The sequence below is a fragment of the Asparagus officinalis genome, chromosome 5 (genome assembly GCF_001876935.1).
Source record: "Asparagus officinalis chromosome 5, Aspof.V1, whole genome shotgun sequence".
In the NCBI taxonomy this organism is placed as follows: domain Eukaryota; kingdom Viridiplantae; phylum Streptophyta; class Magnoliopsida; order Asparagales; family Asparagaceae; genus Asparagus; species Asparagus officinalis.
This window is the reverse complement of record NC_033798.1, coordinates 69,966,513-69,991,646: the sequence shown is the minus strand read 5'-3', so window position 1 is coordinate 69,991,646 and position 25,134 is coordinate 69,966,513. Positions and strand designations below refer to the sequence as shown.

General features: G+C 36.6%; 1 protein-coding gene, 1 long non-coding RNA gene and 1 pseudogene across 2 annotated transcripts; all 3 read left to right on the top strand.

Annotated features, from left to right (window-relative positions):
* The window catches only part of LOC109841970, an 18,439-nt pseudogene extending 4,155 nt beyond the window's left edge, over positions 1-14,284 (top strand).
* Positions 9,803-10,607, top strand: LOC109843754. Its single transcript, XR_002247786.1, has 3 exons — positions 9,803-9,948; positions 10,045-10,280; positions 10,375-10,607. It is a non-coding gene; the product is annotated as an uncharacterized LOC109843754 (long non-coding RNA).
* On the top strand, positions 15,574-16,943 carry LOC109841968 (uncharacterized protein YKR070W-like). The gene is made up of 4 exons (XM_020410894.1): positions 15,574-15,623; positions 15,840-15,911; positions 16,017-16,215; positions 16,935-16,943. The coding sequence occupies exons 1-4, from the start codon at positions 15,574-15,576 to the stop codon at positions 16,941-16,943; spliced, it is 330 nt and encodes a 109-aa protein (XP_020266483.1).

The window sequence follows — 25,134 nt, the reverse complement described above, 5'->3', positions numbered from 1 at the left end:
CCCCCCCCCCAAAAAAAAAATATTTTTGTCATGTGTTTGCCCCTGAAGATACTTTTTCATGCATCCACTATCGCGGCACGAAAATCTGCATGTACTTTTTTTTAAAAGATTCCACAACTATACCACAACTATACCTTTCTTTTATCCAACTTTGTTTTCTCTTTTTTTTTAAATCTCATATTTCTCATAAACTCTCATGAACTCATTCCACTCCTAAACTTCCTCCTAATTTTATCGTCTCCGACTCTACTATCCGTCTCCTCTTTCTCCTCCTCCCCCATCATTGTTCCTCCTTTCTCAACCACTATTCTTCTACCATTATAGCTCTACTTCTTCATCTCTCCTCATTCTCAACCGTATCTACTCCTTCCTAAACTACCACCGCCTCCTCCAATATAATGTCTCTCCATCAAAGATGTCCTCCGTCAAAGACATGTTAAAGGAAACAAATAATACCTAAAGTTGACAAATTTAACTCAAAGTTAACAAATAATAGCTAAAAGTGACAAAACTATAATAAATGTAACAAATTAGACACAAAGGTAACAGATAATAGCTAAAAGTGACAAATCCGATTTAAAGTTAAACAAATAATTACAGCTATAAAGATGACAGAATAATTCTAATTAAACGTTACAAGTTAGGCACAAAGATAATTACAAATAATACCTAAAAGTGATAAGTTCAATACAAAGTTAACAACTAATAGAAAAGACGATAAAATTGTGTTAAATATTATAAATTAGACACGAGGGTAACAAATAATCCAAATGTGGCAAACCCGACACAGAGTTAACAAATAATAGCTATATGTGACAAAGTTATGCCTGCATACCAATTTTACGTTTTCTTTAATCATCTACCCTTTAAAAGAGGGAGTTCATGAAAAACTTTTCCTTCCCCAAATTACCCTTCAACCATTTAAACATCTACCCTTTAAAAGAGGGAGTTCATGAAAAACTTTTCCTTCCCCAAATTACCCTTCAACCATTTAAAATATACCAAAGTTATCCCTTATAATCATGAAAAACTTTTCCTTCCCCAAATTACCCTTCAACCATTTAAAATATACCAAAGTTATCCCTTATAATAGTTACACAGCTTTCATTATCGTCGTCAGAAATCAAAAGCCCTATTTCCGTTGGTTTATGCCTCCTGTCCTCCAACAAGTTCATCGGTTACCCTTCTCCTCAGCTCATCTCCTCAGTTTATCGGTTACGTCGTCTCGCGATCTTAATGATGAGTATTATTGCCCTAATCATCAGCGCCACGCCTCCACCATCATTTCCTCAGTTCTCAGAATTTTGGCATCGGTTAGGATCAGGAAGGAATTTTATTGAAGAAGGTATTTCTAAATTTATCTATGCTCAATTCACCCTCTCCTTTTTTTGTTCTTCATTCCTCTCTGCTTCTCTTCCCGTCAATTATACTTCCGGCCCCCTCCTCTCACGCCCATCCCTTCATCAGTTTCTAATCAACTCTCCTTTCTTTCCCCTGCAACCCTATTGGCCATATCGATGGGGTTCTCATAAATCGTCTGAATTTTTCTCAGTATTTATTTAGTTGCAGACCTTCATTTGGGATTGCTTTCGATATCGATGAGGTGATTCTTCGAGGCCAAACGCCAATTGGAGGTTCTCCTCAAGCTTTGAAAAGGCTCTATCATGATAACAGTACTTCATTAGGGTTCTCATGCTTTATGTTTTTGAAGTGGAATTCAATTAGAAATTTATCCTTTTTAGGGTTTCCATTTGCATTGCAGGTACCTTGAGGATTCCATTTCTGTTCTTAACCAATAGTGAGATTTTCACTCTGATTGGTTTTTATTTTTAAGCTTGCAATTGCACTATTTGAGTCATTATGTTTTACTAGGATGCATTTTAGTTGGATAATTTAGTTGATAATACTCAATATATGTGTATACATGTTCCATGTTTTGGTTCTAGGCCTTTTTAGATATTTGAATACTGCTTAATCTCCTGAAAATGTGGCACATATGCTATCTTCTCCATATTGCATGAGTTCCCCTTTGCGATGGAAGTGAAAGACATCATAATTTATTGAAAAGTTTTAAGAGAGAACCCCGGGAATGGAGGAATCATGAAAAAGATTAGAAAATCTGAACGAGAATTTTGTATGATTCATAAATGAAAAGCTAAGTTTGTAAAATTTTACGCCTTCATCTAACACATTGTATCATAGCCAACGCCACCTCTTATGTTGTGAGTGAGCAACGTAAATGTTGACGAGACATTGCAGTGTTCGTTTAGGTCTATGTAGAAGTTGACAGGCATGAGAATACAAGCCTAAACTACCAAGAAAAAAATTTACTTGAGCTTTACAGTTTCTGCACTTTGAATTATGGTTTCAATTTGGCATTATTTTCATTTAGATAGTAACTTTGGCAGAATTACCAGATAGGTATGTTTTGTTGACCCTATGTGTCAGATTGGTATATTTTCTAACTCCAGTGATGATATGGTATATTTTGTGGACCACAGTGACAAATGCCAGGCCGGAGAAAAAATTCCGGCCAAAGAGGGTCATGTGCGGTGTTCCATCTCCAATTTCAGTTGCCATAACCAAATTAACCCTAGGAGGAAAAAGAATCGGTCATGTGCGGTGTTCCATCTCCAATTTCAGTTGCCATAACCAAATTAACCCTAGGAGGAAAAAGAATATCCCCAATTTGAGCCCTAACTTTCAATTTCAGTTGCCATAACCAAATTAACCCTAGGAGGAAAAAGAATATCCCCAATTTGAGCCCTAACTTTATTAAGACCTAATTTGAGAAGACACACGGATGCATGCGACTTTGTTTTGCCGAAGTTTTGGCTTCGGCCAAAAAACAGGGGTATTTGTCACCGTGGTTCACAAAATATACCATATCATCACCAGAGTAAGAAAATATATCAATCCGTTACATAGGGTCAGCCAAATATACTAATATGCTAATTTTTCTTAGTAACTTTTTGGAAATAATTTTTTTCTGTATGGTTGATAGTATCTTGACTGAGATTAAACACACTGTGGAATCATCTACACGATTCACTGATTTGTATGTACCATATAGTTGTTAGTCCTCTTTGATTCATACTGCAATAGTTAAGTTACATTTCTAATCTAGACACCCGGCACAGGTACATGCACACTCATTTATCATGAACACGCCCAATATCCTCTTGTAAAACTTGTACTTGATGAATGTATCAGTCTGGTTTCATTAGCATGACATTAATTGAACTATTTCTTTATCCCCAAAACATTAAACTTATGTTTGCTTCCCCCTATGTTCTGCCCTTTTGAGGACCATGATCTACTGTTTATTCAAATTTCCCTTTAAGACTATTGCATGAGGCACTTAATTACTATGACTACTTTGTTCATGAATTTTCAATTATTTGTAGGCTCAGTTGCTATAGTATCAGCTGAATGGTTACTTGCAACCCCAAAATGAATTCAAAATCCGTGGAGCTAGAGATAGAAGAATTTGAGAAAATGACAAACAATGCTGCCATTGTTCAAAAAGAAACACTCCAAAAGATTCTTGAACAAAATGGCCAAGCAAAATACTTACAGGCTTCAGGCCTCAGAGGGAGAACTGATCCTGAAAGCTTTCACTACTAGAAAATGGATTATTGCCTACAGATATTTAGCGACGGAATTTGCCGTCGCTATAAGTTCGGTTATAGCGACGGAAATTCCGTCGCTATTAATCCGTAGGCAAAAACCTTTATAGCGACGGAAAATTAATTTTTAGCGACGAAAATGTTCCGTCGCTAAATTATTAGCGACAATGTTCATTTCCGTCGCTAAAACAACTATAGCGACGGAATTACCGTCGCCGAAAAGATTTTTAGCAACGGAATTATCCGTCGCTAAAACATTTCGGTGTGAAAAAAAATTTGGGCGCGGGCGCCCAAAATTTTGGGCACCCGCGCCCGTTTTTACCGAAACCAAACCCCCCCCTTTCTCTCAGATCCCGACCCCCCTCCTCTCTTTCCCCCTCTCTCTCGATTCCGACCCCCCAAACCTCCCCTCCTTCGCCGCCTTCACCATTGCACCCATCACCTCTCTCCTCTTCATCTCTCTTCAAGCCCCCTGACCTCCGAACCCATCAACCAGTGACCACCATCACCACCGAGCGCCGCCCCGCCTGCAGCGTCATCGCCTCCCCGCTGCTCCTCCATCACCGTGCCTCCGTCACCAGTGCTCCTCCCCAACTCTGCTGCTCAGCCTCTCGCCATCGCCCCTATCATCACCGCCTCCCACCGCCACGACCAGCCCTCCTCTCCTCTCAGTCACCGCCTCCAAGCCGCTACCACCTCCAGCACCTCACCGCCCCTCAATCCGCCACCAGAGCCGACGCCGACGACCTGAGAACCACCAGTGCCCAAGCTGAACTCCGATCGTTCCCGTCCCTCTGTCCTCCTCCGCCGTTGACAGCACCCGACGTCGCCGACAACCCCGGCAGCCCTCTCCGCTGATCCTCTCTCCCGTCGCCGCCAAGTCCAACGCCACGAACCAAGGCAAGTCCTATTCAGACTTGCTACTCCCTGTATTCTTTTGAATTATATACTGACTATTAGTATTTATTGGATGATTAACTCCTACAACATTAATTAGTAACATGTTATATGTTGTTTAAAGATTATACATAAGCGTAGTGATTGTGTGGGGTTATCGTAACTATTATATCGCTAATTACATAGAAATTGCACACACTGTACACTCATATTTTCGAGCCGTAGAATACCCCGTCCAATAAATACTATATATAATCTCTTTATTTACTTGTCACATACGCATACAGGATTGTTGGCGGCGCTTACTCGTTCTCCGTGTACTATAGTGTACTCCGAGAACGAATTGGGATCCTCTCCTAATGAATCCTCTTCTAATACCTACTAATAAGAAGATCTTGGCCGATCTTATCCGTATCTCCCGCCTATTTTTGTGCATGAGGAGATCTTGGCATTTGATTGATAAATCAAAGGCCAAGATCTCATTAGGAGATATTAGGAACCCTCTCATTAGGAGAGGATCCGAATCCGATTGAGTACAGCGGGTAGGTGCTGCCGAAATTTTGACGAAATAAACGTACACTTGAACACACGTAAATACATATACACGCTACGTTTACATAAATTAATGGGATAGAAGCCTTCCTCTGACAGCCGATCACACACACTTGTCCTATAACTTAAAATGATATATGTAGGGATATGCTCACTTCCATTAATTTTTAAATTCTAGATGCGGACAATTCCTGACAAATCGTTCATGGGCATACCACGTGATCGAAGGCATCTAGACACTCGATACAAGGATGGGATAGAAGCTTTCTTAGCCTACTCTGACACCAACCCTCTACGGTCACTCAGCGGGTTGATTTTTTGTCCTTGTAAGAATTGTAGGAATGATAAAATGCTCACTAGGAGTGACGTAAGTTTCCATCTGTCAATCAATGGATTTGATAGCTCTTATGTATTTTGGAGTCATCACGGTGAAGGCGTCCCGGTGATGCAATTAGAGGAAGAGTTTACTGATGTCGACAATCCGACAATTGACACAACTGATATGTTGGAAGATATTCTTACCGTGCCGTCTTCGAGTGATGTTAACACTACTGATATGTTTCAAGATGTAGCCCGATTGATGAGACTTGTTGAAGAAAACGAGTCACCGTTATACGAGGGTTGCACCGAGTTCACAAGGCTTTCTTTTATGCTGAGGCTTCTTCATATCCAAACACTCAGTGGGATGGCTGTTACACATTTCGAGATGTTATTAGACTTGCTCAGGAAAGTCATTCCAGGCGGCGAGAAGAGCATCCCCACAACTTATTATGAAGCTCACAAGATTGTTGATACCCTGGGTCTTGATTACAAAAAGATAGACGCCTGTCCTAATGACTGCATCTTGTACAATAAGGGTAATGAAGGTCTAGAGGAATGTCCGACGTGTCATGTATCACGCTGGAAAAAACATACGGGCACATCTGAAGGCATATCATCCAATAAACAGAGCAGAATCCCTGTGAAGGTTCTCCGATATTTTCCAATTATTCCTAGGCTGCAGAGGTTTTATATGTCTGCCGAGCTGGCTGAGAATATGCGATGGCATTCGACCGATCGTAAAGAGGACGGGAAATTGAGACATCCTGCTGATGGTGAGGCATGGAAGCACATCGATCGTATATACCCTGACTTTGGTAAGGAGTCTCGGAATATTAGGCTGGGGCTTGCTAGCGACGGATTTAATCCGTTTGGAGTAATGAGCTCTGCTTGGTCTACCTGGCCAGTGTTGCTGACACCGTACAACATGCCCCCGTCGATGTGCATGAAGCAACCGTACATGATACTGTCACTTTTGATCCCTGGAAGATATTCTCCTGGAAATGACATCGATGTTTTCCTCCAACCATTAATTGACGACCTGAAGCTTCTCTGGGAAAAAGGTGTCAGCACTTATGATGCTTATGGTAAGGAGTCTTTCTGTATGCGGGCAATGGTCATGTGGACAATTAATGACTTCCCGGCATACGCTAACCTGTCTGGATGGTCGACGAAGGGTCAGATTGCTTGTCCGGTTTGCATGTCAGATTATGAGGGAAAGTTCCTGAAATACAGCCGCAAGTTCTGTTATTGGCAACACAGAAGATGGTTACCTACAGGGCACAAGTTCAGAAAGTTAGTAGGAAAGTTCGACGGCAATCCAGAAAACAGACCGGCACCACCAAGGCTGACCGGGGAAGAAATATTTGAGCTTCTACATCCTCTACCTAAAAAAATATTTGGAAAGAAAAGATTCAACAAAGAAAATCCATTTGGGGTTAGGAGAAAAATATTGAAGCAAAATTGGAAGGGAAGGGGAAAGGGTAAGCAAACAAGGATGAGAAATAAACCTCGCACTGTCCAATCGCATGTGCGTGTCTCTAAGGGTACTGAACTTCCGCATGGATGGTCAAAATTCAGCATATTTTATCAATTGCCATATTGGAGAAGTTTAAAAATACGTCACAACTTGGATGTCATGCACATCGAGAAGAACATATGCGAGAATCTCTTGAACACTTTGTTGCAGGACGGGAAAAAAATCAAAAGATGACTTAAGGGCACGTCGAGACCTAGCAGAATTGAACATCCGTCCCGAACTGCAAGCTATAGATAAGGGTGACGGAAAGTTTGTACTCCCAGCCTCCCGTGTCACACTGTCGAAGGATGAGATCCATAATATGTGTTTATTTCTAAAGTCCGTGAAGACACCGGATGGTTATGCTTCAAACATTTCAGCAAATGTGCATATTGAGGACAGGAAAATTTTGGGACTCAAGACACATGACCATCATATTCTATTGCATCAACTTCTCCCGGTTGCGTTGCGACATGCTGAGAAGGAACTCGCGATGGTGGTAATAGAATATTGCGGTTTCTTCAAGCAGTTGTGCTCCAAGGTGATTGATGTCAGGGAGTTTGAAGAATTAGAGGGACGTGTAGCCAATACACTGTGTAAAATGGAAATTCTATTTCCACCCTCGTTCTTTACGGTCATGGTGCATCTCACAATACATTTAGCATATGAAGCCCGCATCGCAGGACCAGTTCAATATCGCTGGATGTACCCTGTGGAGAGGTATTTATTATTATAATGCTCAATTAATATTTGTTAAATTACGTATATCAGTTTTATTTTGTCACAAATCATGAAACTATATGCTTGTAGGTATTTGGGTTTCATGAAACATTTGATGCATAATCGTGCACGTCCTGAAGGATCGATAGCAGAGAACTATATAAGTAATGAGAGTTTGAATTTCATCTCTCGTTACTTGCGGGGTGTGGAGACAAGGCTCAACCGTCCCCAACGAATAATTGACGGAACATTCTATAATGATCGTGGGGAGGACACTAGATTCCCCAGAATGGAGCTAGATCAAGCCCACACATATATCTTGAGCAATGATACTACATTTAACATATACGCGACGTAAGTATTTAACTGTTTGAATCAGATCATATCACATCACAATAACTATCTCTATTTAACTGTTGTAAATGATTTTATTCTAGGCTTCACATCCGATATGTCCAGACTATTCTTAAATGCAGAACAAAAAACAAAAGAGTTATGGACACACACTCTAGACAATTCCCTGCATGGCTGAAGGGTGAAGTAAGATTTATTTACATTTCTGATTCGTATATCAAATATGTGCCTGCCAACAGATATTTAAACTATTTGTTTCTTTTCTTAAAGGTTGACCGACGTATTACGAATGGGGTTAACCTGCCTGAGAAAATATGTTTATATGCCAGAGGTCCTTCTAACGTGGTTAAGCGTTATGGAGGCTACTGTATCAACGGCTTTAGGTTTAACACCATCGGTTTCGAAGAGAGACGACAAACGCAAAATAGCGGTGTGTTCTGCTCCTTCTCGCAACTGTCATACGCTAGTTCAAAAGATCTAAATCCGATACAAGGTGAAATCTATTGCTACGGTCAGGTAGAAGACATTGTGGAGATTTTCTATGGGATTAATAATGAAGTCAGACATGTGATGTTTAAGGTTCGTTGGAGTGAGCTGAAAAAGGCGAAGGATGACTACGGTTACACACTCGTTAATCTTAACAAGGAAATATATCAGACTGAAAAGTACATGTTAGCTGCTCACGCAAAACAGTGCTTTTATGTCAAAGATATAATGAAAAATGACGAATGGGTTGTCCTTAAGAATCCGCCTAGATCCTACATTCATGAAGCCGTGTCTGACGAAGATCATGAAGATGTTATCTTGGCCGACGAAACAGTTGCTGAGTTTTCATTGACACAAAATAATCTGGTGGATGAAATTGCACTGGCGCGCCCTGATGTACCTGCGATTATATGTGAGCCAAGGCGTAAAATCAAAAAACGAGTCCACGGTAGAGTCGATAAAACTATAAGGACAGTCCTTTTGTCTGCACGCACACGGTCGCAGGCTAACCGCACACGGTCGCAGAGTAGAGCCTCAACATCATCATAATAATATAATGCTTGGTTATGATTTAAAAAGAACATTCATGTATCTGTTTGACTGGTTAACATGTATCAGTTTGTGTTATGTATTATAGTATTGCCTTTATATTATCTGTTTGACTGGTTATCATGTATCAGTTTTTGTCATGTATTATAGTATTGCCTTTATATTATCTGTTTGACTGGTTATCATGTATCAGTTTGTGTCATGTATTATAGTATTGCCTTTATATTATCTGTTTGACTGGTTATCATGTATCAGTTTGTGTCATGTATTATAGTATTGCCTTTATATTATCTGTTTGACTGGTTATCATGTATCAGTTTGTGTCATGTATTATAGTATTGCCTTTATATTATCTGTTTGACTGGTTATCATGTATCAGTTTTTGTCATGTATTATAGTTTTGTTGGGTACTCATTATGTTTTCAAAGTATAGATGACAAAAGGATTACGTAAGAGAGCGCTTGAGAGACTTATTGGTAGACATTCTGGAGGCGACGCACATGGCTCTACGTCAGGTATTTTTATTTATTTATTATATCTGTACATTTCTATAAACTATTAATACGAGCCTAACATTATTTTTTCACATTTCCTACGCAGGCCGCATCGCTGCTACACATGACGGGCCGCCACAGGACACAGGACGAGGAGATGCTCCACCTGATGCGGAGACACTCGTTGATCCTGCCCAGCATGCAGAGATGCCGCCGTCGCCTCCTCAGGCTGCAGATGTATTGGAGGAGCGCCGATATGAGCCATATAGCACAGCTGTAGAAGCTGCGCCACTACCGCCGGATTCTATTCCGGATCAGCGAGCCCACGACCCGGCCAAGGTGAAGGAGGATTGGGATGCTTATCATGATTTGCGACTTATCGCACAGCAGAGGTATGAACAAGCAAGGCGTAGATGCCTCGAATTGAAAGGTGTGTATAGATTTTTATAGTTTATCTGTTAATATTTTAATTTGTATTATCGATATTGATTGATTTATATTTCGCCTGAATTTCATTTTTTCGTAGGTACCGAGCGACCTACTAGGCGCGGCCGCAGTGGTACCAAGCCACAGAACCTCGTCCCAGATATTCGTCGGAGGGCCGTGATCCGATGGGAGAACGGCGTGCCTGTCGGGCCATTTGCTAACTCTTTTAACAATTTCCTCGCCTCTGTAGCCAGGAGACATGATTTCTTCAACATATATTTGACGTGGAAGTCGCAGCGGATTGATGCGTTGGTGGCTTGTTGGCGATATATATGTGTGAGTCATTTATTTTAATTCTCGTAATTATTAGTCATTTTATTATTTTGTTTAACACACTGATTTGTATCTCTTTTTTCATTGTATGCTGAAGCGATTTTTCTTTCTTGACGATTACGCTTGTGCCTGGACTTACTGCTTCACGCAAATCAATCTATCGTTCAAGAGGTGGCGGTCAGAGCTGAAGAAAAAATATTTTACTCAAAGAACAGAAGATTGGGAGCGTTACTGGCATCTTGACGAGCGCGCCGATGGAGTTGATTTTTTTGCACTTTGCGATTATTGGGACACGGCCGAAGCTCAGGTATTATTGAAGTATATATCTTCGTTTATTGTTTGAAATTCTATATTATATCTGTTTAACATTCTTTTGCAGGAACAAGCTGAAATAGCAAGGAGGAACCGCAATGCGCCCCGCAGTTACGAGCATCACGGGGGCTCCAGGTCCTTCAGCCAGCATTATCATCAATTGGCGCTTGAGGTATATAATATATTAGCTCTTAGGTTATCAATTTGAGTATAATTTATGTGTTATGAGTTAATGATATATGTGAATAAAATAGGGAAGGGGAGAACTCGGGCATTTTGCAGATCGTATTCTGACTGGTTGGAGTCCAAATTACGCCGATGAAGTGAAGAAAGCGCAGAACCGGGATCTGGCTGTAAGTAGCAGTTAATTTGTATATTTAATTTTTATAACAATGCATTTTAAATGTGTTAGAATTGACCGGGTTGTTTTGGTATATCGCAGGAGAAATTACATGCTAAGGTGCAGGAGCAATTATCACAGACTCAGGTCGATTCTAACACTCCGACCCGATTAAGTAGAGAGGAGGAGGATAGCATCATCGAGACGGTCATTGGACCGAGTAGGAAGAACAGATACAGGTGGAGAGGATCCGAGCATCGGCCGTACGAGTCCAGTAGCACCTACGAGTCTGCAGCTCCACCAGGATGCAGTTCTTCTCAAGACCCGACTATGGAGCAGCGGATGAAAGCGATGGAAGATTGGCAGTCGCGTCGGGAGTCGGAGCTACTCCAGATGGCGGAGGAAGAACGGAGGCGTCGGGAGCAGAGGGAGCTGGAATTCACCCAGTTTATATCGACTCTACCTTCTGATGCTCAGGAGGCATATAGGAGACGGTTTTTGGCGGATCAGGTAATATATATATATATGTATATTTCTTTTTTAATTAAATGAATTAAATATAAAATTCTTACTTAGTTACGAGTATGCCGTGTGACTAAATGATATCACACAAACTGTTACACACAAACTATATCTCTCTCCGAAACACAACTAAAATTATATACTTAATGTTTTTATGTGATGGTGGTGTTGATGGTGCGTGCATGCGTAGCGATGGTTGTATTGGATAGTGAGTTGGTTAGTTAGTTGTTATTTTGTTTTGTTGTGGGGCGTTCGTGTGTAGGGTCGTTGGTTATGTTGTTGGTTGGTGGGTGTTTTCGTCGTGGTGGTGGTGGTGGTGGTGATGATGATGGAGGGGGAGGGGGTGGGGGGTAGGAGTTTGGTTGGTTCGTGGGTGGGGTTGGGGGATTGTTATTGTGGTGGTGGTGGTGTTATTATTGTTGTGTTGTGGTGCCGCATGCAGATGTATTGTCGTGATTGTTATGTGCGTGCTTGATGTTGGGTTTGGTCGTGGTGGGGGAGGGGGAAGTGTGGGGATTGGGTTGAGCTGGGTACTCGTGCGTGCGTGTGTGCGTGTCGGTGGAGATAGGTACGGGTGCGTGCGTTGTTAAAAACATGTGTGTGCTTGCGTATAATACATAAATATATGCCATGATACTCTCTCTGAATCATATAACATGTAAGAATATGCCATGATACTCTATTATTGCTATACTTGCATGTTATGCCTTGTTGTTTTATAATTTGTTACTTTACTGTAAAATTCAGTTTTTGATGATGTACGTATTGCTCTATAACGTTTTTTTTATTTTTTTAGGCTGGGACTTCTCGACAAGGTGGAGTTGGTGATGAGGATGATGATGATCGGGACTGAGTTTATTTGTTTTAACATTAAAAACAATGGGTGTGCTGTATAAATAACATTATAAATGTTGGGATATTTATTATGTTTTTAGTGAAATAATTGTTATATATGCGTGAAATATGTGTTAATGCATGTGTTGTGTAATATATTGTACAGGTTATTGTTGTAAAATATATTGTACAGGAATTTCTATTTTTCAAAACAATTTTTAAAAAAGTTTCTGTCCATTTTTAGCGACGGAATTTCCGTCGCTAAAATAACTTTTAGCGACGGAAAACTGACACGGCAGATTAGCTTTCAGCGACGGAATTTCCGTCGCCAATATTTATTGGCGACGGAAAAGTTTATAGCGACGGAAATAGGGCGACGGAAATACGGTCGCCAAAATATTGTATTAGCGACGGAAAATCCGTCGCCAAAAATAATAGCGACGGACAAATATATAGCGACGGAAAATACCGTCGTCAAAAAATAATACAAAAACGACGGATTTTCCGTCGCTATATTTCCGTCGCTAAAAATTAGCGACGGATTTGCCGTCGCTAAAAGAAGCTTTAGCTACCCTCACAATAGCGACGTAGTTTTAGCGACGGAATTTCTTTTTTTCCGTCGCTAAAACTTTAGGCGACGGATTTCCGGCCTTTAGCGACGGATTTGTCCGTCGCTAAAAGTCCTGTTTCCAGTAGTGTTTATAGCCTATATTCCTCTTGTCACTCATGATGACCTGGAACCATATTTACAGAGAATCGTGGATGGTGATGATTCACCAATTCTAACAGGGAGGCCAGTTACAGCATTGTCGTTGAGGTACTAAAATTTCTCTTCAATGTTTTTTTTATTAAAACTAACTTTTATTTTCCTCTCATAAGTTTTGAAAGCTTGTATATTTGTTGTAGTTCTGGTACGACACATGGAAAATCAAAGCTTATTCCCTTCAACGAGGAAATGTTATGATCCACGATGCAGATTTATCACACATCATTTGCTTTTATAAATATGTAAGTTTATTTTTGTTCATTATAGGTAAATTTATTATGAAATTCATTTTTGAGGAAAAAATATATTATAAAATTAATGTCCCCATGAGAAAAAATTATACTACAGCACCTTTAAGCATGCTCATTTAAATCTCTTGGCTTGATATTCATTATGAAGCATATGCCATTACCTACCAACTTAAACTTCCAGATAAATCGTGCATGTCAATATATTTCTGATGAACTCAACTAAGACCAATTTCATAGAGAATACCCCATGAATGATGAAAAATCTCTCCAATTCATATACGCAAGCAAATAATCACTAACTAAAGGGGGTCTAATTGCAACTGCAAGCACAACTAACGTATACCGAAGCCAACAGTTCAAGAACACAATGCAGGACATCCATTCTCAATGATGTAGCCCAAACGAAGTCAGTTTCTGCATAGACTACAACCAGTCAGTGTACTATCATCTCTTGTGCGGGTTAATTTACTCCCAAGAGGTGCAGATAATTTCTTCTGCATTTGCCTTCATCATTGTTCTTGCATTGAGAACATTTGAACAGGTTCGGGGAGAACTCTGTGCTGATATAAGAGAAGGGATTCTCTCAAATAAAATTATAATTCCTTCACTTAGAGAAGTTGTTTCTAAGATTTTGACTCCTAATCGAAATTTGGCTGATACAATATATAGGAAATGCATGAGTTTAAGCAATTGGTGCAATATGATTCCAGAGCTCTGGCCTAATGCGAAGTATGTGTATGGAATTATGACGGGATCAATGGATCCTTACGCAAGGAAATTACAACGTTATGCTGGAAGTCTGCCAGTGCTGAGTGCTTATTATGGGGCTTCGGAAGGATGGATTCATGCTAATGTGAATCCAAGATCAAAACTGGAGTATGTGGCCTATGCAGTTTTTCCTAATATCAGTTATTTTGAATTCATTCCTCTTAAGGAGAATCACAATGAGCAGGAATTGAATAATGTCGACTCTAAATTTTGAAGAGAATGCCAAAATTTTAGGAGATAATAAAAGGTAAGCGAGAATTCAGAATCGGAAAATTCCTGTTTAAATTAAAGAAAGCGCCTAAGGAGGAGAAAGTTAAGGGAGAATGGTAAAGTCAAGCGTCAGCTTGGGTGGAATTGAATCATGTCGTGTACATAACTACATGTACTGACATCTTTGTGGCTGCACATACTAATTTTATGTGGTAGATTGCATGCACACTATTTAGCTTAGTATATCTCATTTTGAACACTAATGAATAGTTGTTAAACAGTACATTGTATAGCTGGCTTAATGCAATTTAATTTTGTAGGCTACTATAATTGTAGCCACTATTGACCACGTTTTTCTGGGAAAAGCCTTGTTATGATGATTAGCATATGCTGTTAATTGCAATTCCATTAAATTCATTACGGTTGAACTTAGTCCCTAATTGTTATGTTTCTTAATGCTTGTTATTGAGTTGACTCATTCGTCTGTTCAAGCTTGATGCACTTGTTTAACCTATTTATGATGAATGTCATGGATTTTGTATTTACTTGAATGAACTTTCTGATCATACTTTATTAAATTGTTTTTTTCTTTCTTTAATAGGAGGTGATATCCCAGAATCGAAACGGGCTATTGAATTAATTAGTTTATTGGGAGTTCAAATTTCACCTATACAGGTTTACACCATGAACCTCTTTCTTGTATGGGCATATATAATTAAATTCTTTTCACGCACACTGTTACATATATTCATTCGGCCATATGAAAATCAGTGTCAATTTGTTCTAGAAAGTGTAGGTTTTGTATGTGTAGATCAACAATTTGGAGCCTCTTATGAATAAATGTTCAAGCATGTTTCATTTAGGCTATCAAGCTTGTTTAAGTGAGCAATTTGGAGCCTCTTATGAATAAATGTTCAAGCATGTTTCATTTAGGCTATCAAGCTTGTTTAAGTGATGATTAGTGAGTCGATCCATATTCCTTGTTCAAGCATGTTTCATTTAGGCTATCAAGCTTGTTTAAGTGATGATTAGTGAGTCGATCCATATTCCTTAGCCATTGTTAACATCCCATATCCATCTATTTGAGATGTTTTTTATTATTAAAAATAAATAAAGCTTATGAAATGCATGAAGCATATAGTTTGGTGTGGATGTATCATTATATTAGGCCATCGATTAAGGTCCATGATAGACTTCTTAATACATTAACAAGGTCAGTGGATAAGCTCTTTTATATCCATCCTCCCTACATAATTATTTTTTCCATTTATGTGAACTTTTTTCTACCGACATATGATACAAGTTGTCCATGGGCCTTCACCTTTCAAAGGCCTGGCAAACAGGTACGGGCAAGTTCTTAATGAGACCATTCTTTTATCCGAGTCTTATGTCTTACTGTGATAGACTTATTCGTATTTCTCTTTGGGTCTTTGGACCTTTGTACCATCCATATTTCGCATGAAAATAGGATTTACCTTTTTTTGTGTTAAATTTCAAGTACTATATTATGCTTCATATTTCTTTAGTTATAATGATTCTTTTCATCCTCCAATATGCAGATTTGAAAATGAGCTTGTTATTGCCATTGGGAAAGGAGAACCTGTTGTGGTAATGTCGGAGTATGGCTTCAAGTGAGTTTTAAAATTGGTGAAGTGTTACTTATTTAAGAGCTCAAATGTATAAGTAGAAAACTGTAGCATGCATACTATTTCTTGATATTTGTTTTCTGTCTGCAGAAAAGTTCTTTCCATAGATGAATACACATCATATTTTGAAGACATTGATCCCTTGTCGCAATTTAAATGCTGGGCTACTAGGCAAGCTAATGAGAAGAACACATCCAGGGAATCACATTTGAGATACAATGTTTACTCTCAAAGAGTAAAAGGAGTATTTGTTTTTAGTGACCCCGTTGACTGGGGAAGGGACATCCAAGTATCACCATTTGTAACCAAAAACCTACATCTTTTAAGTATATAATATTGATATACGACATGTTTTCTCTTTATGCTTCTTTTTCTTTCTGGGGTTAACAAAGATGAGAGGATGCCTTGGTTTTATAAAAAGGAAGTTGTCATCATGGTTGATGAGTTATGCTTCATGAGACTGCAAAGTTAATAGCCTCATAATCATCTGAATTTGATGGTTGGTTCAATATCTGAACAAGGACGGTAATAATCACATGTCGATGGTTGGTTCAACATCGAAACAAGGACGCATACTCTCCAGTTGCTTAATAAAAAGATAGCAAACAATGTTAGTCAAGATGGATGGCCATAGAACCTGACGAGGATGAAGTCGATAGTAGTATTATGGGTCCCTTGGTAGGTTAATAGTGCATGTAGCAAATGGTGTTAAAGATCCAACATGAGATGATTAAATGGGAAAGAGATTTTTTTTTACATCTTTCCTTATATATATTATGCGAGGCACAAGAACCTTCAGTTGGAAAACAAACTTCACAAAGACATCTTATCTTAACCCTTCTTGTAGATATTCTTGTTATGAGCAAGGTTTTCATTAGGGATAAGCCTGACAAATGAGTTCACATAGTTTATCAGGATCAAGAGTTCTGTAAGTGAAGAGTTTTTTGTGGTGTTTGATATAAAATCACTGAGGTACCAAATGTTGTTTTCCTTTGCCTTGTGTGGCAGTGGTCATGAGCACATATCATGTTCAGATTAGACTCCTCAGACCAGTCCTGAGTTTTTTGGGAAGTTTGGAAAGTCTTTATGTAATCCGTGGCTTTACACTTGAGAAAAAGTTTTATCAGGGTGCTCTTTGTTCGGTGTCTAATATCATTTGCATATAGACACAAATATAAAGGGTTAATTGTGAACATAACCCTTGTAGTATCACTCAATTGTAAAGAGACCCCTTGTAGTTCTGTATATTGCAAGCAGACACCTTGTAGTTCTACTTGATGCAAATAGACCCCTTAGTGAAATTCTTTTTGCTCTTCAAATCGCTAAGAATGTTTGAGGAGGTAGATAGATCTCCTATTTTTTCACTTTTAAAAGAATCGAAAAAAGCCACTAAGGGGTGTATAGCACTTGGGCCAATACTACAATGGGGTCTATTCACAACAAGTAGAATAGACCAAATCTTTAGATTTTGTTCATATGTTTACTCTATTGTTTACATTCAATAAATTTATACTAAATCTTTCCTAAATAAAATTAAAATTTAAAATAATATTAAAAAATTTACCACGTGCATTGCACGTGCAATCCAACTAGTAACTCAAAATTTATGAGACATTGATCTGTGTATTAACCTAAGGGGCGGGGGAAGGAGAGGGATTAACATTAAATTGTCGGGTTTTTTTATCAATAAAAAAAGATTTTATTCATCACCAAATTTTAAAATGAGAGTGCAACAAGAACAACCAGAAAATGTTCTGGCAATCAAAATTTGAAAACTCACAAACTACTTAAAATTTTCCTATTTTTTCTGTCAAATACTCAGGAATATCCTCATTTAGAACTTTTAAGAGTAATAAAATCTTCACTTCTTTGATAAGTTGATCAGGACTGCGTGTTTTTTGCTTCCATATCCAGTAGACAGCCCCTGATAATGTCATTCTTTTTAGCTTCTTCATGAATCCAAACCCCCTCAAGTTGTTGCTGTACCATCCCATAACATGATCCCAGCTGCAAGATCTCCATGTATACTTCAGCCATGCCATTAATTTATTCCAGAAATAAGACGAGTAATTGCACTCAAAGAATAGGTGATTTCTAGACTCCATGTGACTAACAGAATTAGCACACAAGACACACTGATTGATATTCAGTATACCTATGCGACACAACCTGTCCTTAGTTAGAAGCTTTGATAGAGCTGCAAGCCATAGGATTATTGAATGATTGGGATAATGCAAGCCTCCCCACACTGTATTCGCCCAGGGTGCAGTAGTCGTGGATTGAGAGATAGCATTGTAGACAGATAAAATTTTAATTCTACCATTTTTGTGACAGTTAGTGATGACTCTATGCAGATTATTCAAATTCCCAAACCTGCTCATTGCCAAATCACTTACCTTTAGGTTTTGTCTCCATATCCATGAATCACTTCTCTTCGGTTGAACTTGCCAGATTTCCTGATGTTGCACGTAATTTTCATGCACCCATTTTATCCACAAGAGGTCTTTTTTAGAATGTATCATCCATAACATCTTGATAGTTGTAGCATAGTTCCACATTCTGGCAGAGAATAGTCCCAATCCTCTTAACTTTTTATCCTTGCAAACCTCTATCCAGGAGACAAGGTGAATTTTGCTCCCCCACAAGAAAGCAGAGCATAGCATATTAATTTTTTTTCAGCACCTTGATCAGCAGAATATAATTACTTGCCCAGTAAATTTGAATCCCCAAGATAACAGTCTTGATTAGTTAAATTCTCACAGCATATGACAAGTTCTTCCTACATTGTCAGTTCTGAAGTTAGTCTAATATTTTTGAGATCAAAGATGAGCAGTCCTGAAAAGAAAGTCGTTTTGAAACCAAAGGCATTCCTAAATATCTCATAGGCAGAGAGCCCTCTGGGAAGTTTAAGTATGTACATATTTGTGCCCTTGAATTGTCTTCAATCCGAATACAGAGCTTTTGCTAGAGTTTGCCTCCAACCCAGATACTCTACTGAATTCCTGAAGGCAATTATTCATTTTAGTTATTGAATCCATGTCTGCTCTACAAAAGAGTAACAAATCATCAGTGAAAATCAAGTGTGTAATCCCTCTCCTAGCAAATTTTGGGTGGTACTTGAACAGTCTGTCAGTGTTGAGAGTTTTGAGTTTCCTAGATAGATATTTCATACCAAGCACAAACAAATAAGGAGACAATGGATCTCTTTGCCTCAATCCTCTAGCTCCCTCAAAGTAACCATGTAATGAACCATTAAGAGACAAAGAGAACTTAGAGTAGAGATACATTCCATCACCCATGTAACCATATTTTTAGGGAATCCCAAACTTGTCAACATAGACTTAATAAAACTCTAACTTATAGTGTCAAATGCCTTTCTCAAATCAATATTGAGAACAGCTCTTGGAGAGACCTGCCTTCTGCCATAATGCTTTAAGAGCTCATGTGCTAGGAGAATATTATTGGAAATAAGTCTACCTTTAACAAATGCACTTTGTGCATCATCAATCAGGAAACCAATTACATTCTGAATCCTGGTAGCAATGACTTTAGATATTACTTTGTATATGCAGTTGCAGCAAGAGATTGGTCTATAATCGAATGGAGATCTGGGATTGAGGATTTTAGGCACTAATGTGATAGAGGTAGAGTTGAAGATGCCAAGGAGCTTACCAGTATGAAAGAATTCACCCACTGCTTTGCACTTTCATCTCCAATAATATTCCAGGCAGTTTTGAAGAATGATGCACTAAATCCATCAGGACCAGGGCTTTTATCATCAGACATAGTGAAAACAGCTTGTTTTATTTCCTCCCTTGTGACAGGAGAATATTATTGGAAATAAGTCTACCTTTAACAAATGCACTTTGTGCATCATCAATCAGGAAACCAATTACATTCTGAATCCTGGTAGCAATGACTTTAGATATTACTTTGTATATGCAGTTGCAGCAAGAGATTGGTCTATAATCGAATGGAGATCTGGGATTGAGGATTTTAGGCACTAATGTGATAGAGGTAGAGTTGAAGATGCCAAGGAGCTTACCAGTATGAAAGAATTCACCCACTGCTTTGCACTTTCATCTCCAATAATATTCCAGGCAGTTTTGAAGAATGATGCACTAAATCCATCAGGACCAGGGCTTTTATCATCAGACATAGTGAAAACAGCTTGTTTTATTTCCTCCCTTGTGACAGGAGAGCCTGGTAATTCTCTTTGATTTGATGAGAGAATAGGGCCATTGGCTATAGTAGCTGAATCAGGCTCTAAATTGTCGGTTACAATGGGTTTGGGTTGCATTAGCTACAATTCCTTGTCAAATTTTAATTACTTGTTTACGAGAAAGTGTAGAAATGAATTAATAGAATTAAATCGTTAAAGAAGGAAGAAAGAGATTTAAGAGATTTCCTTTTCATTTTGCGAGTATAAAACTCAAAATATTATCATGTGATAATCACTGATCTGTTTTATGCAGAATTCTGAATAACTATAGTATCAAACAATTTTGATCTTAGAAGTAAGATAACTTTGAATTATGTTTTGAGCAAAATTTGGACTTTAAAGTATTCTAGTTTAAAATCAATATTAACTTTAAGGCATTAAAAGTGCAATTAATCCTTATCAGTTTTATGAGCAAACATCAAGTGAGACCACAAGTGAAAGATCCCATCTAAGGACAAGGCCAAAACATGAGTCTTGTACCCATTTGCAAAAGTGCATGCATACACTGAGCTGGCTATATATCTGGTTAAGTGAACCTTTCCTCAATCATTGCCTCCTCTCTTGGGCCATAGTTGAGCATTTTAACACCCCTGGTTCTAAAAAGCCGAAGGCAAAATGATCTACTCTAATCATTTCATCCCATCTCAATCTCTATCCCCATAGACGTGTCATAGGACAGGACCATAAAACACATACAAGTTACAACATCATCATGATCGCTGAGATCTAATGCACATATGCATGCATCCGTCCAATCAACCTACGTGTGGGGCCCATGTTCAAGGCCAGGAAAAAAATGTATTACTTACATGTAGTTAATATAACACTAGGGTTATTATTGGTTGGGACAAGTTGGGATCAAGTAGGATAATAATTCTAAAATTCTCTATTTGGGATATTGTAAATAGGGCAAAGTGGGACAAGTTTAGATGATGGGACGATTTAAAGTTTTGATTTGAAAATTCATGTGAGATAATGTATGATTTGATATTTTATAAAAATATAATATTTATTTATCAATAAAGTCTAAATTAATTTATTAAATAGTTTAGTATATTATTTAGCATGTTATTATAATATAATACATTATTTTTAAAATATAATATTTTATATTATAATTACTAATTAATTTTAACTATGTTTAATGTTATTAATTAATATATTATGTTATATTATAATAATATGATATATATATTATTTAATATAATGTACGAACAATATATTTAATATAATATTTTAATAATATAATATTTAATTTACAATAGATTTAGATATTATATATTTTGTTTTATTTAATATAATATTATTTAAAATATTATACTATTAATAAATATAATATTATATTTTATGATAATTACTACAATTTAAATAGGATAATTGATTACACGGCACCTTATTAAAATAAAATATTTATAATAACCGTAAAATGCTACTAATATGTTCAATATTATTAATTAATATACTATATTATATTAGCTTTATATATGATATTATATATAATAACATACTTTAATTATAGTAGATTATTACTATTAGAATATATTTAAGACTGTTAATGAACATAATAAAGTTTAATATAAAATACTAAATTATTATATAAATTAAAATATTATATAGAATATATTATCATATTAAATTATTTTAATATAATTAAAAATTATTATGTTGAATATATAAACACTAAATTAGAATATAATATTTTATATCATAAAAATAACACAATAATATGAAATTATCATACATTATAATAATATAATACTAATGTTATAATATATGAAATATTATTGACTAATATGTAATGATGAGATATAATAACATTATATTAGATAAAATTATATAATATTTTATTATCATGCATTATAGAAGAATTTTATAATATAATATACTTAAGATATATTATATATTACCATAAAATTAACATATATTAGATATTTGATAAATCAATGCTTCGAAATTATCCCACTTTCCTCACGATTGTCCCAAAGTTACGAATAAGGTAATTTTTAGAAGTTGGGACAAAAAGTTTGCATAGAAGTGAGATAATTTTGAAAAAGTGGGTCAATCTCATTGTCCCAATTAATAACATCTTAAAGTAAAATCTCAATCTTATTATGCCAATGAATAACACCATAACATAAAGTCACAAAAATTATCTCATTTACTATAAAATTACATCAAACAAAAATCCCCCTTAATGTCTATTTAGTGCCACAAACCATGTTACTAGGTTCTTTCTCATTAAGCAGCGGAAATTTCAGGAACTATTTATTATTGGATCAATATAAGACATAATTATATATGTAAGACCAATATAATAATGTTTGAGAAGAACTATATATCAGTTAATATTAATATATATATATATATGATATATATATTAATATATATATATATATATATATATATATATATATATATATATATATAGGGAAATTTATATATATATATATATATATATATATATATATATATATTATATATAATATATATATAATATATATATATATATATATATATATATATATATATATATATATATATATATAATTCATATAATATATTATATATATATATATAATATATATATATATATATAATATATATATATATATATATATATATATATATATATATATATAATAATATATAGGCTAACTAGCTTTGATAAGTGTTAAAAACTAGAAGCCATTCAAATGAGTAGATACCTTCATAGTTTTTAAGCCTTTGAATGATCTGCAATTTTAATTATAGAGAAATCCTGCAATCTGTTGTACAGACCACTAGTAATTTTTCTTTTCTTTAATCGATTGTAGTACTGTAAATATTTAACACAGTAAAATCCACATTCCCTCAATATGTAGAGGGTGTCTCTTATTAAACTTTTTGATACTTCATTTTCTTCATTAAACAACTAAAATTCCTTTTTTTTTACCCTATTTTTTAATATTTGTAAAAAAAAAATCATTGCATTAGGCAAATTTGCCAATGCGTTAACTCTTGTCTGCTTTCCGCTCTTTCCCTCACTCCAATCTCAGTATATTTGCAAATTGCCTAATGTAGGAGACTTTTGAAAACAATTTGAAAAGATGAGAAAAGAAATTTTCGGCCCGAGAGACATTTTCGTCACTATGCTGGGGATTTTTGTCAGAAACCCCCACAAAATATTGGGGGTTTGATGAAGTTTATCATATTTTGTTCATTCAAATAACTACCCAGCTTCTACCGCGCGTACAAGCTCTCGCTCGTGTGCTTGTCTTCTTGCGGAACACCATTTTGTCACCCAACACCTTACCTTTCTGGTCTGTGGGTCCCAAAAGAACATTGCTTGGACCTAAACTTGAGGGACAAAAAACCGACCATGCTCTGCTGGAGGTCACTAAAGCGGTATGGGGCCCGCAGTACAGACAAGGTGAAAATGAGAAAGTGAAGGAACAAAACTGACTACATCATTCGTACAGGGCAGTCAGCATGCCATATCCCTCAGCAACCATTAATCATGTGATTTGTAGGCGCATTATGTCAAATTAAGTAAATTATGCTGAGGTTGGAGGAAGCACTTATTAGCTATATAGTTTATAACTCCCTATAACCAACAATTATCCGAAAGACCTGGCCTGCTACATTAAATATAGATCAAAATGATATTAACTATTGGATCTATGGACAAACTCTTAGACGTAATAATCCAATAACTGATTTCCAAGTAATGCAGAGAGTTATTAGGCTACAGACTTTATGGTCTGATACCAACAAATTTTATGTTTATCGTCTAATTTTTAAGAAAAATCGTTGGGTCAATTGCACTTAACTACCATAAAGTTTCCCACTTCTTACACCTTAATACCCTAAGCTGTATTTTGTTAAAATAAAATACTGTAAAATTTTTAATTGTTGCATATTACTACCAACTGTTAAATAAAAGAGGGAATGTTTTCCAAAAGATTCTCATGTGATAGTTTTATGATGTTTTCACCCTTTCCATACCTTTTAATTTATAATGATATGTCATCTCTTTATTATTTAACTCTCTTTTTCAATTTTACCCTACATCTGTCTCCACTCTTTCTCCTCTTGAAGAAGACCATGAAGTTGGTTAGTAGAGGTCCCTTATCTTTAGTATCGTCAACTATCAAGGATGAGAAAGAGTTCAAAGATTCCCAATGAAAACAAAATATGAGGACAATAGCCCTAATCAAAGCAAAAAAACCTTAAAAATCTAAATCAAAGCAGACTACTTAACATTTGGGGCTTGATTTGCCAGTGGCAACGTATTTTGGGCTTGATTTAGGAGTAATAACAAATTCGGGGCAAGATTTTAGGGAGACAATCACTAGAGACTTTAGGGTTCGGTTAAATTTGGGGTTGAATGTGAAAATAGATTTTTTTAACTAAACAGGGTTTAATCTAGGAGAGAGGGTATTTTGGTCTTTCCACATCAAATATAGCGACATTAATTAGATTTTAACGATGGGAAACTTTGTAGTATTTTATTATAGCAAAATATAACTTTTGATATTAAAGTGAAACAGTGGAAAACTATATATATTGTATTTAAGTGCAACTTATCCTAATACATTTAATAATTATCTTAACACTGAAGAATTTTAAATTCGAAAGAATACCAGCTTTATTATTCCTTTTTGACTCCTACATGACAATGACAAAATGAGATGTAGGTCCACACCCCTTCATCATTTTCTAGGTCATATGCTTAGGTTTTGAGTCAAATTTGAGACCAAATATATTCAGATTTATCAAAACTCATTTATTATAGTTTTTTACACTAGTAAGAAATAGGACATTGGTGATAGGGTAATCTGTCATCAATACCCTGAAATTTGTCACCATTACAAATTGGTGACGGTTGTCGACTCATCGCCAATATTTTTTCACCAATAAACATTGACGACAGAGTACATTGTCGTCAATGTTCATTGGCGACGGGATCGAGGAAACATTGGTGACGAAGAGGTCCATCGTCAATGG